Below are 13,879 nucleotides of genomic sequence, written 5' to 3'. Positions count from 1 at the left end.
TAGTTATTTTTTATTTTTTGAGTCTGAGAGTACATCACAGAAATATGTTCGATAGATTCTGTTTTTCGGTGATGGTAAACATAAACAATGATGCAGTTGTATCCTGGGAATCTGAGTGCTATGAAACCGTCCACTACAAGAAAACGTGCTCATAACAACAAACATTTACGACAAAAATATTTCGCGTAAATTTACATGGTCTTTACAACGAAATTACGAGGAATCTAACTTTCGTCGTAAACGCCATGTAAATTTACGACGAACTGATTTCGTCGTAAACTCCATGTAAGTTTACGACGAATGTACGTGGAATGAGAAATACGTCGTAATCATTACATCGACATTACAACGAAGCATGTTACCGTGATATTTAGGTGAAAACGTGTATTCAATGTGTTTTAACTTACCTAATTTCGTCGTAAAGTCGTTGTAAATAATATGTTAAAACCATGTAAAATCCATGTAAAATATTCCTTGTAAAATCGTTGTTATATTTCAACTACCCAACTCGAAAATTTCTCTATATATATGTCATTTCTCACAACTCTCTTCCTCACAACACATAAACAGGAGAAAAAAAAATTCGAAAAAAAAATCAGAAAAAAAAAGATTTCAAAAAAAAATCTAAGAAAAAAATGGCCGGTGGTGGTAGTATTTACGAGTTACGGAGTTGGATGTATTTGCACAAAGATTCCGACGGGAGGGTGACGAACGCATTTCTGAGCGGGCTAGAGACATTCATGCACCAGGCGGGCTGTACACCGATCACACAGGAAAGCGGTAAGATGTTCTGCCCCTGTCGGAAATGCAAGAATTCAAAATTTGCACGTAGTGAAACTGTATGGAAGCATTTAGTAAACAGAGGATTTACACCACAGTACTACATTTGGTATCAACATGGAGAGGGTTATGGGGGAAATGAAGCTAGTAGTAGTAATAATAATTTTGAGGATGGTCATCATAGTGAAGAACCGAATCATTTGCATAATGAATATAATTATCATCAAGATCATGAGCAGATGGTAGATCATGATAGGGTTCAAGATATGATTAGTGATGCATTTTTAGAAACAACTACAACAATAGCTGATGGAATTGGAAATGTAGAAGAACCTAATTTGGATGCAAAAAGGTTTTATGAAATGCTAGATGCTGCAAATCAACCAATCTACACTGGTTGTAGAGAAGGTCTCTCTAAATTGTCTCTAGCAGCTAGGATGATGAATATTAAAACGGATCATAATTTACCTGAGAATTGCATGGATGCATGGACGGAGTTGTTTAAAGAGTATTTGCCAGAAGACAACGTGTCTGCTGAATCTTATTATGAGATTCAGAAATTGGTTTATAGTCTTGGGTTGCCTTCGGAGATGATTGATGTTTGCATCGACAACTGCATGATCTACTGGAAAGAAGATGACAAGTTAGAAGAATGTCGATTCTGTAAAAAACCACCATTCAAACCGCAAGGCCGTGGGAGGAATAGGGTACCGTACCAAAGGATGTGGTACCTACCAATTACAGACAGATTGAAAAGATTATATCAATCTGAGAGGACAGCTGCATCGATGAGGTGGCATGCGGAACATGTTCAGAGAGATGGTGAGGTTACACATCGATCAGACGCAAGAGCGTGGAAACATTTCAACAAGGTACACGCAGATTTTGCTACAAATATTCGGAATGTCTATCTTGGGTTATGCACCGATAGATTAGTCCATTTGGAATGTCTGGTAGACAATATTCTTTGTGGCCAGTCATTCTTACGCCGTACAATTTACCGCCGGATATGTGCATGGAACAAGAATTTCTATTTTTGACCATATTAATCCCTGGGCCGAAGCATCCAAAACGGTCTCTTGATGTTTTTCTTCAACCGTTGATAGAAGAGCTAAAACAATTGTGGCCAGAAGGGGTGAGGACGTACGATTGTTCCTTGAAAAACAATTTTACGATGCGAGCAGTTCTGCTGTGGACGATAAGTGATTTCCCTGCTTATGGGATGTTGTCTGGCTGGACAACACATGGAAGATTATCTTGTCCATATTGTCTTGGATCGACGCATGCTTTTCAACTGAAGAATGGTAGGAAGAGTTGTTGGTTTGACTGTCATCGTCGCTTTCTTCCACTTGCCCATCCGTACAGAAGAAATAAGACATTGTTTCGGCACAAAAAAATTGTCAGAGACGGTCCTCCTCCATACCTCACCGGCCAGCAGATCGAAGCAGACATTGATTATTACGGAGCTCAGGAAACAGTTAAAGTTGGAGGAAATTGACATGTTCCTGGAAATATGCCTGATGGATATGGTGTGTCTCACAATTGGCATAAGAAGAGTATATTTTGGGAGCTACCCTATTGGAAGGATCTTCTCTTACGCCACAATCTGGATGTCATGCATATTGAGAAGAACTTTTTTGAGAACATCATGAATACATTACTTAACGCCCCTGGGAAGACAAAAGATAACAAAAAGTCAAGGATGGACTTACCTGATATTTGCTCAAGAAGTGAGTTACATATCAAGAGCAATGGAAACGTTCCTGTTCCCATCTTCCGGTTGTCATCAGAAGCCAAAACAACCTTGTTTGACTGGGTTGCATCAGAAGTTAAGTTTCCTGATGGTTATGTTTCAAATCTGTCAAGATGTGTTGAACGAGGTCAAAAGTTCTCCGGAATGAAGAGTCATGATTGTCGTGTGTTTATGCAACGACTACTTCCATTTGCTTTTGCCGAGCTCCTTCCAGCAAATGTCCATGAAGCACTTGCAGGTAATTATAAAACGTTAATATATATACATATGTTATGAAATGTTATGAATTTGATTACTTTTGCAATATACAGCCATCGGCGCTTTTTTCAGAGATCTCAGCACAGGTACGTTCAAGGAAGAAGTCATCGAACAACTTCATCATAACATTCCGATCATATTGTGCAACCTGGAGAAGATATTTCCTCCTTCATTTTTTGACGTCATGGAGCATCTAGTTGTCCACCTACCGTATGAAGCATTGCTTCGTGGACCTGTTCACAACAGATGGACGTATCCGTATGAGCGACAGATGAAACATTTGAAGGGGAAAGCAAGAAATCTTGCAAAGGTGGAAGGTTCAATAGTTGCGGGAAGTTTGACAGCCGAAACATCTAACTTCACATCATACTACTTTTCTCCAACTGTTCGTACGAGGAAAAGAGTTCCTAGAATATATCTCATACATTGATTAATTAAGTAAGTGTTTTGATACTTCAATATTAATTAAGAATAACTGCTTTTTGCAGGTTGATTATGACGATCCTTATTATCCCGTATGGTTTCACGAATTGGTTCAAGGTCCAGTTGCAAAGGTCACCACATCACCTATGTATTTCACACGAGGATTTACCTTTCACACATACGAGTATGGGAGACATCGGGCAACGAGTAACTACGGAATATGTGTGAAAGGTGAAACAGACTTTTACGGGATCTTGCAGGAGATTATTGAAGTGGAATTTCTGGGGTTATTGAAGCTAAAATGCGTCCTCTTCAAATGTGAATGGTTCGATCCTGTTGTGAACCGAGGGATTCGGTATAACAAATTTGGTGTTGTGGATGTCAATTTTGGGAGAAGATACAACAAATTTGAGCCTTTTATTTTAGCTTCACAAGCCGAGCAAGTAAGCTTCCTTCCTTATCCTCGGCTTCGAACTTCCTGGATAAACTGGTTAGCTGCTATCCAAATTACACCTCGTGGACGCATTGTCGCTGGAGAAGAACCGCCCTTGCAAGAAGAAGACGCTATCAATGAAGTTGAGGTACCAGAACAACCAACTGATGAAATCCTTTTGATCGACCCGCAAAACTTTCAATATGAAGATATTCCCGAAGATGCGACAGATGAAGCACGTGAAGACGAGTTCGAGAGAAGCGACGATGATGATTGTAATGATAGTGATGAGAACGAAAACGATTTAGAGTGATGTAATATTGATGAGAACGAAAACGATTTAGAGTGATGTAATATATGTCTCTGATGTTGTATTTCTCTATTGTAACGTATGTTTAAAGAAATATTGTTTTTTTTACCATCCTAATGTATGTGTAACAAATGTTGTTATATATAATATGTATTTGTGTTAATTTTAAAAAAATTATTTGGAGTTTTAGGGTTTTAGAGTTCAAGTTGGAGAAAGAGCACAAAGTAGTAGAGAAGAAGAGATATGATGTTAGATGATATGTGACTTTGGGGTTTAGGGATTTCATTCTCGGTGTTTAGGGTTAAGCGTTGTAAAATCGTCGTAAACCGATGTTTCGACGTAATTTCGTCGTAAATGGAAAAACGCGGGCCTGGTAACTTCGTCGTAAACGTGGGCCTTGTAAATTCGTCGTAAACCAATGTTTCGACGTAATTTCGTTGTAAATCGAAAAACGCGGGCCTGGTAACTTCGTCGTAAATGAAAAAACATGGGCCTGGTAACTTCGTCGTAATGTTACTTAATGTATGAGTTGTCTTGTATAATATCTATTTCTTAAGGTAAAAAATTTTATTTTGTTGAAGTTAAGGGTTTTAGTTGGATAAAGAGGATGAAAGTATGAATGAGTGATAATGGTAAAGATGATAACTTTGGGGTTTAGGGATTTGATTTTCGGGGTTTCATACTTTCCTCGTAAATTCGTTGTAAATAAAAACACGGGCCTGGTAACTTCGTCGTAACATAAAATATTATTTCCATGTAAATTCGTCGTAACATAAAATACTATTTCCTAGTAACTTCGTCGTAAATGAAAAAACACGGACCTGGTACCTTTGTCGTAAATGAAAAAACACGGGCATGGTAACTTCGTCGTAAACCAAAACACGGGCCTGGTAACTTCGTCGTAAACGAAAACACGGGTCTGGTAACTTCCTCGTAACATTACGACGAAGTTACGAGGAAACCGTTTTTATATATATGGGAGAAGTCTTTCAGACGAGCACTGCTCGTATCTTCCTCCCTAACTCCTCTCCCCCTCTAAGGTAACTTTCTCTCTTTATCTTTTTTTTTTTATATAGTTTAGGTGGTTAGTTTAGGTGATTAGTTTAGGGAATTAGTTTAGGTGATTAGTTAACGGAATTAGTTTAGATGATTAGTTTAGAAAATTATTTTAAACAATTCGTTTAGGATATATATTAATTTAATTTTTTAAAATTTTCTAGATGGCTCCTAGACCGAGACCAGCAGCTCCTGCACCTACGTATGCGGATTTTTTTGGCGATGGATCTTCCTCTAGCGGTCCATCGTCTTCTTCCGGGACAGTTCCGGACTCTCACACATCTCGGAGAGTTTCTTTGACCCCTCCTCCTCTTCCATCTCAGATGCCTCCCCCACCAGCTCCACCTGTCGCCCCGGATCAGCCTGCCCCACCGGCTGCAGTTCATCCCGATTTGCGGGTGCCAGCTCATGCACCATTCGCAAGATACACCGTCGAGGATTTGCTTGCCCAGCCCGGACGAGAGGGTTTACACGTTCTGGACCCCGATAGACCCCCGGGTACTTATTGGTAAGTACATAAAATTATTAATTTTAAATTTAAAATCTTTGATCAATTTTTTTAACAAATTTGTTATATTTGCATGTTTGGGGCTAACAACCGTGTTAGCCGGAGCGTTTCAGAGACGATGAAGGGATATTATGACGGCCCTTATCCCAACTGGACCATGACTCCCGATCACGTCAAGACGACGTGGTTTAAATGTTTTTCGGTAATTATATTTACATATTATTAATATTTATATTGTTAATTAAATAATTATTTTTTTTTTCTAATCTTTTAAAATGTTTGTTTTTTTCAGCAAAGGTGGAACTGGTCCGTAGGAATCACCGAGAGGGTGAAGAGCGAATTTATTGCAAAGGCGAAAACTCGTCTTTGCAACACCGTCTCCGATTGGAAGGACAAGTGGGAGATTTACGGCTATGAGGGGAAGCCGAGCGGGGTCACAAAGGAAGCATGGGATGGCCTCATCACCTATTGGAACGAACCCAGCTCCATCCGCAAAGCCAACTCCTGCTCCGCTTCCCGAAGAACGAGGGATAAAGATGGCCATTTGCCCATGGTTCATAGAACCGGCCAAAAACCCCATGCCGGAATTCGTCTCGAAGCTGTAAGTTTTATTTAAATTTATAATTTTCATTATTTTAAACTTGTATTTATTAATTATATTTAATTTATTTATTATTGTTGTTTATTAGTTGGAGAAGACGAGAGTTTTGCCATCTCTCTCGGACTTATTCAAGATGACTCACGCCTCACCAGATGGAGTTTTTGTGGATCCTGCATCCGAGAAACTCTTCAACCCTGTGGCGTCTCGGGTTGAAGAGCAAGAGACGCAACTTACCCAACAGTCTGCAGATGGATTACCCGTCAAGTTGTCAACCGAAGAGGTCGACCGGATCTTCGAGGGGGTAAAATTTAATAATTTTAATTTTTTTTATTTATTTTATTATTAACTCTAAATACGTTTTTATATATATACATATAGGTGGCTCCTAGAAAGAAGGGAAGGACGGTCGGAATAGGTTCCGTTAACGAAGTTGCAAGGGCGACTTCGTCATACTATTCGAGACGGGACGAGGACAACGACCGGATGCAGGCTCGCATGGATACCCAGCAGCAGCGTTTGGACTCTCTCTCGAGGGTTTGCTGGATGTGATGGCAGTGGGAAATCCAACTTTGCAGAGTGCTTTGGCAGAGAGACGAGCAGCTCTCGGGATGAGCCAGCCGGATCCCGAAGCAGGAACGTCTACAGACCCGAACCCCTCAGCCAACTACTTCGATGACGATGATGTTGGCCTTTAGTTTCCTTTTTTAATTTCTTTTGTTTTGTATAAAAAATTTAAATTCTATTTAATTAATGAATTTATAGTTTTTTTAAAAAAATTATTTGGTTTCATATTTAATTTTATTTCAAATATTTTAAATTTTAAAATTATTGTTTTATAAAATTTATATAATTATTATAATTAATTAATATTTTAAATATGGAGATGTAAATTCGTTGTAAAATTCCACGTTAAGTCCTCGTAACGTTTACGAAGAATTTACATGGAGTCGTTGTAAAGTCCTCGTAAAGTTTACATCGACTTTACGTGGAAGCCTTACGTGGTTTTTACAACGAACTATTACGAGGTATTTACATCGTCATTTACGAGGGCATTACGACGAATAGTTTCCTTCCGCTTTACGAGGAATTGACTTCCTCGTAAACGTAACTAGGACTTTACGACGAAACCTCCGTTACGACAAGCGTTTAACAATGAAACGCGTATCGATGTTAATTCGTCGTAAAGCCCCTATTACGACGAATTTACAGCGAATACCGCCCTCGTAAAAAATATGTTTTCTTGTAGTGGTCACACTACGGGGAGTTTAAAGATTTAAGGAAATAGATTAACCTTCTCGACTCTGCAATTCTCTTTATTCTTTTATTTCGATATTGCAACTTTGATTTATGTTCTTATTATTCTTTACAAATATCAGTTGTCCTATGATAGTAAAATAAGGTTCCTAGACGGTATTCATTGTGGACCAAAAGTGTGGGACGACTCTATCCATCTACATTTCATTTTATATAATTTTCCCATATCTCAGTTTAGAACTTCATATTTCTATTTTCTGGGTGTGATGAAAATTAATCAATATCAAGAAAATGTTCTTTCGAGTAAGATTTACCATATAATTCATAAGTTTTTTGTTTGTTTTTAAATCGTAAACGAATAAAGGAGAGCTTGGTGATTAGGGTTTGTTTTTATGTAGCCCACCACTTGTCTCGTTTTATTTTTAATGTTTAGCTCTAAAGATAACTTCAAAACACCAAATTTTTTTGTTGAAATTACATCAACATTTTTTTTGGTAAAATAATTACATCAAATTTGATGTTTGGTATTGAAATCTAATTATCATCTCCAACTACAACACTAAATAAATCGACTATTTATGAAACTCTAATCAGCTTGAAGCATGTACGTAGTATAAAATTATTTTAGATATATTAAATATGCTCGTTTGGAGGTGATTAGAATTGTGCATGTATGTATATAATTTAAACTAATTAAGTCTCCTACACTTGGGGGCACACATGACAGTTGCCATCATCAACATCACATACACCTGCTCCATGCAAATGGACTCTATTCTTCCCCTACTGCTGATAACGATCCATCTCTCTATGACTATATATACGCTCATATATTAGTAACTTTTTTTTTGGTCAACATATATATGCAGCGACAAAACATAAAATATGATACTTTTAAGATTTTGCCCAACTTTTATTTATTAAATTTTATATTTTGTTTTATATACATTTATTAGAAAGTTGAGGTCAACTCATATTTACTATATTTAAAATAATTTTAAATTCTTTCGCAAATTTAATATTAATGATAGTTAAAATATGTTAACAGTAAAGTATTTATGAGAATTAAGCCCAACTACATCACATACCTTAGTTTTTTTTTACAGGGCGGCTTTAAAAAAGGACCAGGTTCTTATAGTTTCTCTATGGCTACATGACAGTACGTAATACGTTGTGTAGAACCTTAAAATTATATATAAAAGTCCCAATGGCTCAAGATCTTCCAAGTTGATAAAAAAACACATACACAACACATACACAAAATATGCAAATACTAATTTTTTTTGTAACACATGCAAATACTAATTATTAATAAAGAAAATAGGTGTGAAAGAGATCGGGAAGTGTGGGGGTACAAAAAATGTGAGGATGCTTGTGACAAACTCTAGTGAGAGAGTAGTGAGAAGTGGTCCTTACTCTATTTCATGTTTACTGTTGTGAAATCGTAACACTTCACCTTCTCGCTACCCTTGTCGTTTATGTTTGCTTCCCCTTTCAATCCAACTTTAACCATGTTATTCAAACCATATGCGCACACCATACATCTCATACTTAACCATATATTCTAATTTTAACTAATGTATGAAAAACGCTAGAGATTAGAGATTGACATATTATTTGAGAGATGATATTAAATCGGACACATTTACGTATGTGATTAATCATGTTTTTTTAACAACGTGATTAATCATGTTTTCTTTGTGATTAATGTATACGTATGAAACTTTGGACCACAAAAACATGGACATATCAGCAACCAAACCTACTTCCCCCTTGTGATATGTAAACTATAATTGCATAATTAATTTGAGAAATTAGTTACATTTTTTTAAAGCTAGTTACATTTTTTCTTACATAGAAGTCAAATCTTCATTACTTAATTCCTCATTAGACTGAAATCCACGTGACTCACTCTGACAATATATCGCTAAACAAAGTTTAAAATAACATTAAGAGTTATTATAGTATTACTCCTATTCATCACTGATTTTCATTGGCATGATTAAGTAAATCGACAGTATTGCGTGCTGAGCGGTTAGAACCATTAACAGTGGATATTATTTACATAATCCCTCAATATTATACATGTTTCATTGAGTTTTTTTTTCTTTCTTTTTGTTGTATTTATGGTTCAACAGTACACCGTTTTAACCTAATCGATCAAATTATCAATTGGATGATCGACAAAACGGACTACATAGTTTACTGATATGGCAGAAGTCGATGATCGATGAACGTTATTAGATAATAATCATAATATATATACATGAACAACCAAAAAAAAAAGTTATGGTTAGTCAGCATATGTTTTATTAACTAGCGTATTTTCATAATATGGGCCATGTTTTATTTCATAAGATACACTTTTTTTCTTTGTTTAAACGCAAGTGAAATGTTTTCAGAAAATGGTTTGATTGCTTGGATCACATATATAGTTTCTTTGTCAGGGTTCTTTGTGAAAAAAAAAATCATATTAAGCATACACATGTTTAAGGAATCATGACGTGATGCCAACAACTGGAGTAGTAGTAGGTGAGGGTTACAATTAATTTAATGTGATCAAATGCGTGCATGCATATGTTTATATTGTTTTATAAATTATTTATCTATAGTGACAAATGTGTATTCATTTTCTGATGTGTAATATATACATATATATAAACAGGAATCTATACATATATAAACAGAGACCACTTTCACTAGTGCTAAGTGCCAACTTACAAAATTTAAACATAGACTCAAATTTCTTTAATTAGTGCAAAAGAACAACAATTTGTCACTAAAACAAAATTTTAATACAAATACCAAATCGCTTGATTTTTCCACAACAATAATACAAAAAAAAAAAAAAAATACTCAGTCTAATACAAAAAGAGAAGATTAACGGAATCTCGAACAATAGTTATAGCACTTCGTGGACAACGACAAACGCATGTACATATTTGAAATTTCAGTATAAAGAGCCAACTCGAAGCCTAATGAAAAGGACAAGAAGCTCACATGACCCGAACCATATCATTCATGGGCCCCTACGCAATACACGGTACTAATATCTCTCTCTCTCGCTAAGCCTTGAAACTCTGTTAAGAACTAATCTCAAGCCACCATTTTTCCTCCATCCTCTAAAGAGATAGAAAGAGAGATCCTCTAGTTTGGTAAGAACGCAATTTGAGTTCCAAGTCCCGATTGGCTTTAATTTTTCTCTTTCATTGGTTTCATTTGAGAGTCATCAACGAGAAGATAATTTATATATACAGTTTGGTTTCGATTCTAGGGTTTTCATATTCCTCTAATTTTTTTTGGTCAAAGAAGAAAAGGAAAGAACCAACCGAACCAAGAAGAGAAAAGAAAATTTCAAGTTCAGCATCTCTCTCTCTCTCTTATATTATAAGGTGAGACCACACCGGCCAGAACTTTAATTTTCTTCTTCATCTATACCCCCTTTTATAATTGTGTGGTTGGATTTTCGTTTCGTTTGGTCATTAATTAAATACCATGTATCTAATATGTATGTTGAAGATCTCGAGTTCACCTATCAGCAGCGATGACTATGAACAACAACATCAACAATTCAGTTCAACTAGAACAACAAGAGAGATGTTTATCCTTCATGAAGATTCACTAAGACCCATCTCAAGAAAAAGGAAGAAAGAGTAATCTTGATGAAGAAACACTAATTAAGACCCAAGTCAAAAATCTCAAGACAAGAGTAGCAAGAGTTTGGCAAGAACAACAACAAAGAAGGTTCAATTTTGATTCAAGAAACCATCTTATAAATCAAGGTTTCTCCATCTCATGGATCTATCCTTAGCTCCGGCAACAAACTCCGACCAAGAACAAGACAGAGACAAAGAATTAAACTCCAACATCGGAGCAAGCAGTAGCTCCGGAACCGGAAACGACAGCAACTTCCCGATGATGATGACGATACCGCAGCCGGAGAAAGAACACATGTTCGACAAAGTGGTAACACCAAGCGATGTCGGAAAACTCAACCGACTAGTAATACCTAAACAACACGCGGAGAGGTATTTTCCACTAGACTCATCAAACAACCAAAACGGCACGCTGTTGAATTTCCAAGACAGAAACGGCAAGATGTGGAGATTCCGTTACTCGTACTGGAACTCTAGCCAGAGCTACGTGATAACCAAAGGATGGAGCCGTTTCGTCAAAGAGAAAAAGCTCGACGCTGGAGACATCGTCTCTTTCCAGCGAGGGATCGGAGATGAGTCCAAAAGATTGAAACTATACATCGATTGGAGGCATAGACCCAACATGATGACCGTCGTTCAAACACATAATCGGTTTGGTAACTTCGGTTTTAACTTCAATCTTCCGACCACTTCTCAATGTTTCAACAGATTCCATCCATTGCCGGAATATAATACCGTTCCCATTCACCGGAGCTTGAACCACCAACGTTCGTATTATAATAACAATCATGGTCAAGAGTTTGTAGGGTATGGTTATGGGAATTTAGCTGGAAGGTGTTACTACACGGGCGGCTCACAGTTTGACCAAAGAAGCATTGTTGGATCAGAGCCGTTGGTTATTGAGTCAGTACCTGTAGTTCCCGGGAGATTAACTCCGGTGATATTGCATCCGCTTCCTCCTCCTTCTATGGCGGGTAAGAGACTAAGGCTCTTTGGGGTGAATATGGAATGTGGTAATAATGACAATAATCAACAAGAAGAGTCTTGGGTGTTGCCACGTGGCGAAATGGGTGCTTCTTCTTCTTCAGCTCTGCGACTCAATTTATCTAGTGATCATGATGATGAGGATGATGATGGTGATGGTGATGGTGATGGTGATGATCAGTTTGCTAAAAAAGGGAAGTCTTCTCGCTTTCTCTAGACTTTAATCCATGAAGAGTCTCATCATCCTCTTCTTTTTAATATCTCTTTATTTTATTTCATTAGTTGATCTTCCAAAAGGAATTACATCCCAGCTAGTGAATGGGAAGAAAATACGATCTTCATTGTTTGTTTGTTTTTTGGTTATGAGTTTTGTTTTCTACATGTTTCTTGATGTTCATCACTAGGGTTTTGTCGCCACGTTGAAATCGCATCTTTTTCATTTCGTATATAAATATATGTGATTGTCATAAAATAACATGTTCACATGTCTTAAACTGTCTCTAACTATCCCCATACTATCATTATGAATCTTTGTTTAGTCATCGTCTTCATAAATTCTATACTAGCCTTAATTACTACTTGGCACTGTGAACTGCCTTTTGGCTTTAGCTATAGCATTTCGTCAATAAAATATCACCTTTTTCTTTTTATAAGATTTTAGTATAGGTTGAGTTTGCAACTCATGCGTGGGAAAAAGCTTATAAATTTCATGATTTGTACTCTCTATGCCTATCTCCCTAGCTACACTGACAAAGTGTTTCATGGTACATTCTAAGCTAATGGGCAGGTCCAAAGAAGCCTCTCTTTTTCTCTCTCTAATGGTCCTATTTTATTTGTTTGGTTACTCTTGTAATTTTTGTTCGGTTAAAGAGATTTTGCAGGTTATGGGCAGAGAAAATAAATAGAAGCTACCTATGGAAGAAGGTATAATAATTCAATTTATAATACATATATAGAACAAACGTATGGTATGTTTTCGCATTGTTTGACTTTTTATGATCACATAGTCATTTAAGTTCTCAGCCATTTTTTACTTATTCTAGATTATTGTTTTGTTGTTAACCGGTGGTTGATAATATCTTTGTTTGGTTTGGATTGTAAGTTGAAGTGATTTTTACCAAATCAGGTATGTCTGTAGATCTCATAAACTCATAAGTTCTTTTAGGAAGCGCTAGATCACCAAATCATTTATCAGTTACTATATATATACATTTATACATATGCCTCTGAATAAATGCATACGTAGTTTACACATGTATAATTGTATAAATAGTTTGATGAGTAATAGTTTATGTGGCATTTTTGCATGCAGTCCTTAGAGAATATGATTTCCGTCTTAAGATTCTCAATAAATTATAGCAATATTCATTCGTTGAATATACATGCTTATAGTTTCTATACAACTACGTACTAGTTTCTTGACTACATAACTTTGTACATGAATTAATTATCGTAAGAAAATGATCATATTTACACTTAACATGGTAGCTTAAAGTTCTGAGATCATGCTTCGTGTACTTTTCTATACATTTTGTGGGCATGCCTGCTACTATATGTATGCCTACATATACATCTAGGTACAAATCCATGTATGCGCACACACATTAAGGTAAATTATTTTTTTATATAGTCTGTATATATATAGTAGATAAGTGTTAAAACTTTTTTGCATGAAAGATCATATATATTTACAGTTAACATAGAAGGTTAAAGTTCTGGTATCACTTAAGCATCAAATACTCAAACACGGTGAATCTAGATATTCACCGTAGGGGGTGAACCCAAGGATTTTTCATACTGTAATACGTCTAGATAAGTAGTTGTATGTGTAAGAATAAAGAGAATAAATGACATGATATAATT

At 36.3% G+C, this 13,879-nt stretch overlaps 2 protein-coding genes across 2 annotated transcripts; both read left to right on the top strand.

The window, feature by feature from the left end:
- Nucleotides 1–5,177: 5,177 nt before the first annotated feature.
- Nucleotides 5,178–6,817, top strand: LOC111204466. Its single transcript, XM_048749398.1, has 6 exons — nucleotides 5,178–5,511; nucleotides 5,635–5,723; nucleotides 5,814–6,122; nucleotides 6,256–6,423; nucleotides 6,501–6,656; nucleotides 6,698–6,817. Exons 1-6 carry the CDS (start codon nucleotides 5,178–5,180, stop codon nucleotides 6,815–6,817), a joined length of 1,176 nt encoding a protein of 391 aa, XP_048605355.1.
- A 2,980-nt stretch (nucleotides 6,818–9,797) lies between these two features.
- On the top strand, nucleotides 9,798–12,395 carry LOC111211308 (B3 domain-containing transcription factor NGA3-like). The gene is made up of 2 exons (XM_022712284.2): nucleotides 9,798–10,768; nucleotides 10,896–12,395. Exon 2 carries the CDS (start codon nucleotides 11,172–11,174, stop codon nucleotides 12,231–12,233), a length of 1,062 nt encoding a protein of 353 aa, XP_022568005.2. The 5' UTR covers nucleotides 9,798–10,768; nucleotides 10,896–11,171; the 3' UTR covers nucleotides 12,234–12,395.
- The last annotated feature ends 1,484 nt before the right edge of the window (nucleotides 12,396–13,879 follow it).

Source organism: Brassica napus, chromosome C3, assembly GCF_020379485.1.
Source record: "Brassica napus cultivar Da-Ae chromosome C3, Da-Ae, whole genome shotgun sequence".
Lineage (NCBI taxonomy): Eukaryota > Viridiplantae > Streptophyta > Magnoliopsida > Brassicales > Brassicaceae > Brassica > Brassica napus.
The sequence above is the reverse complement of the archived record's forward strand: the minus strand, read 5'-3'. Positions and strand labels throughout refer to the sequence as shown.

Coding starts and splice junctions, on each gene's coding strand:
- LOC111204466 (XM_048749398.1), top strand. CDS start 5,178: ATGGCTCCTAGACCGAGACCAGCAGCTCCTGCACCTACGTATGCGGAT. Junction 6,123..6,255: donor CCGGAATTCGTCTCGAAGCT/GTAAGTTTTATT, acceptor GACTTATTCAAG/ATGACTCACGCCTCACCAGA. Junction 6,424..6,500: donor TCGACCGGATCTTCGAGGGG/GTAAAATTTAAT, acceptor ATATACATATAG/GTGGCTCCTAGAAAGAAGGG.
- LOC111211308 (XM_022712284.2), top strand. CDS start 11,172: ATGGATCTATCCTTAGCTCCGGCAACAAACTCCGACCAAGAACAAGAC.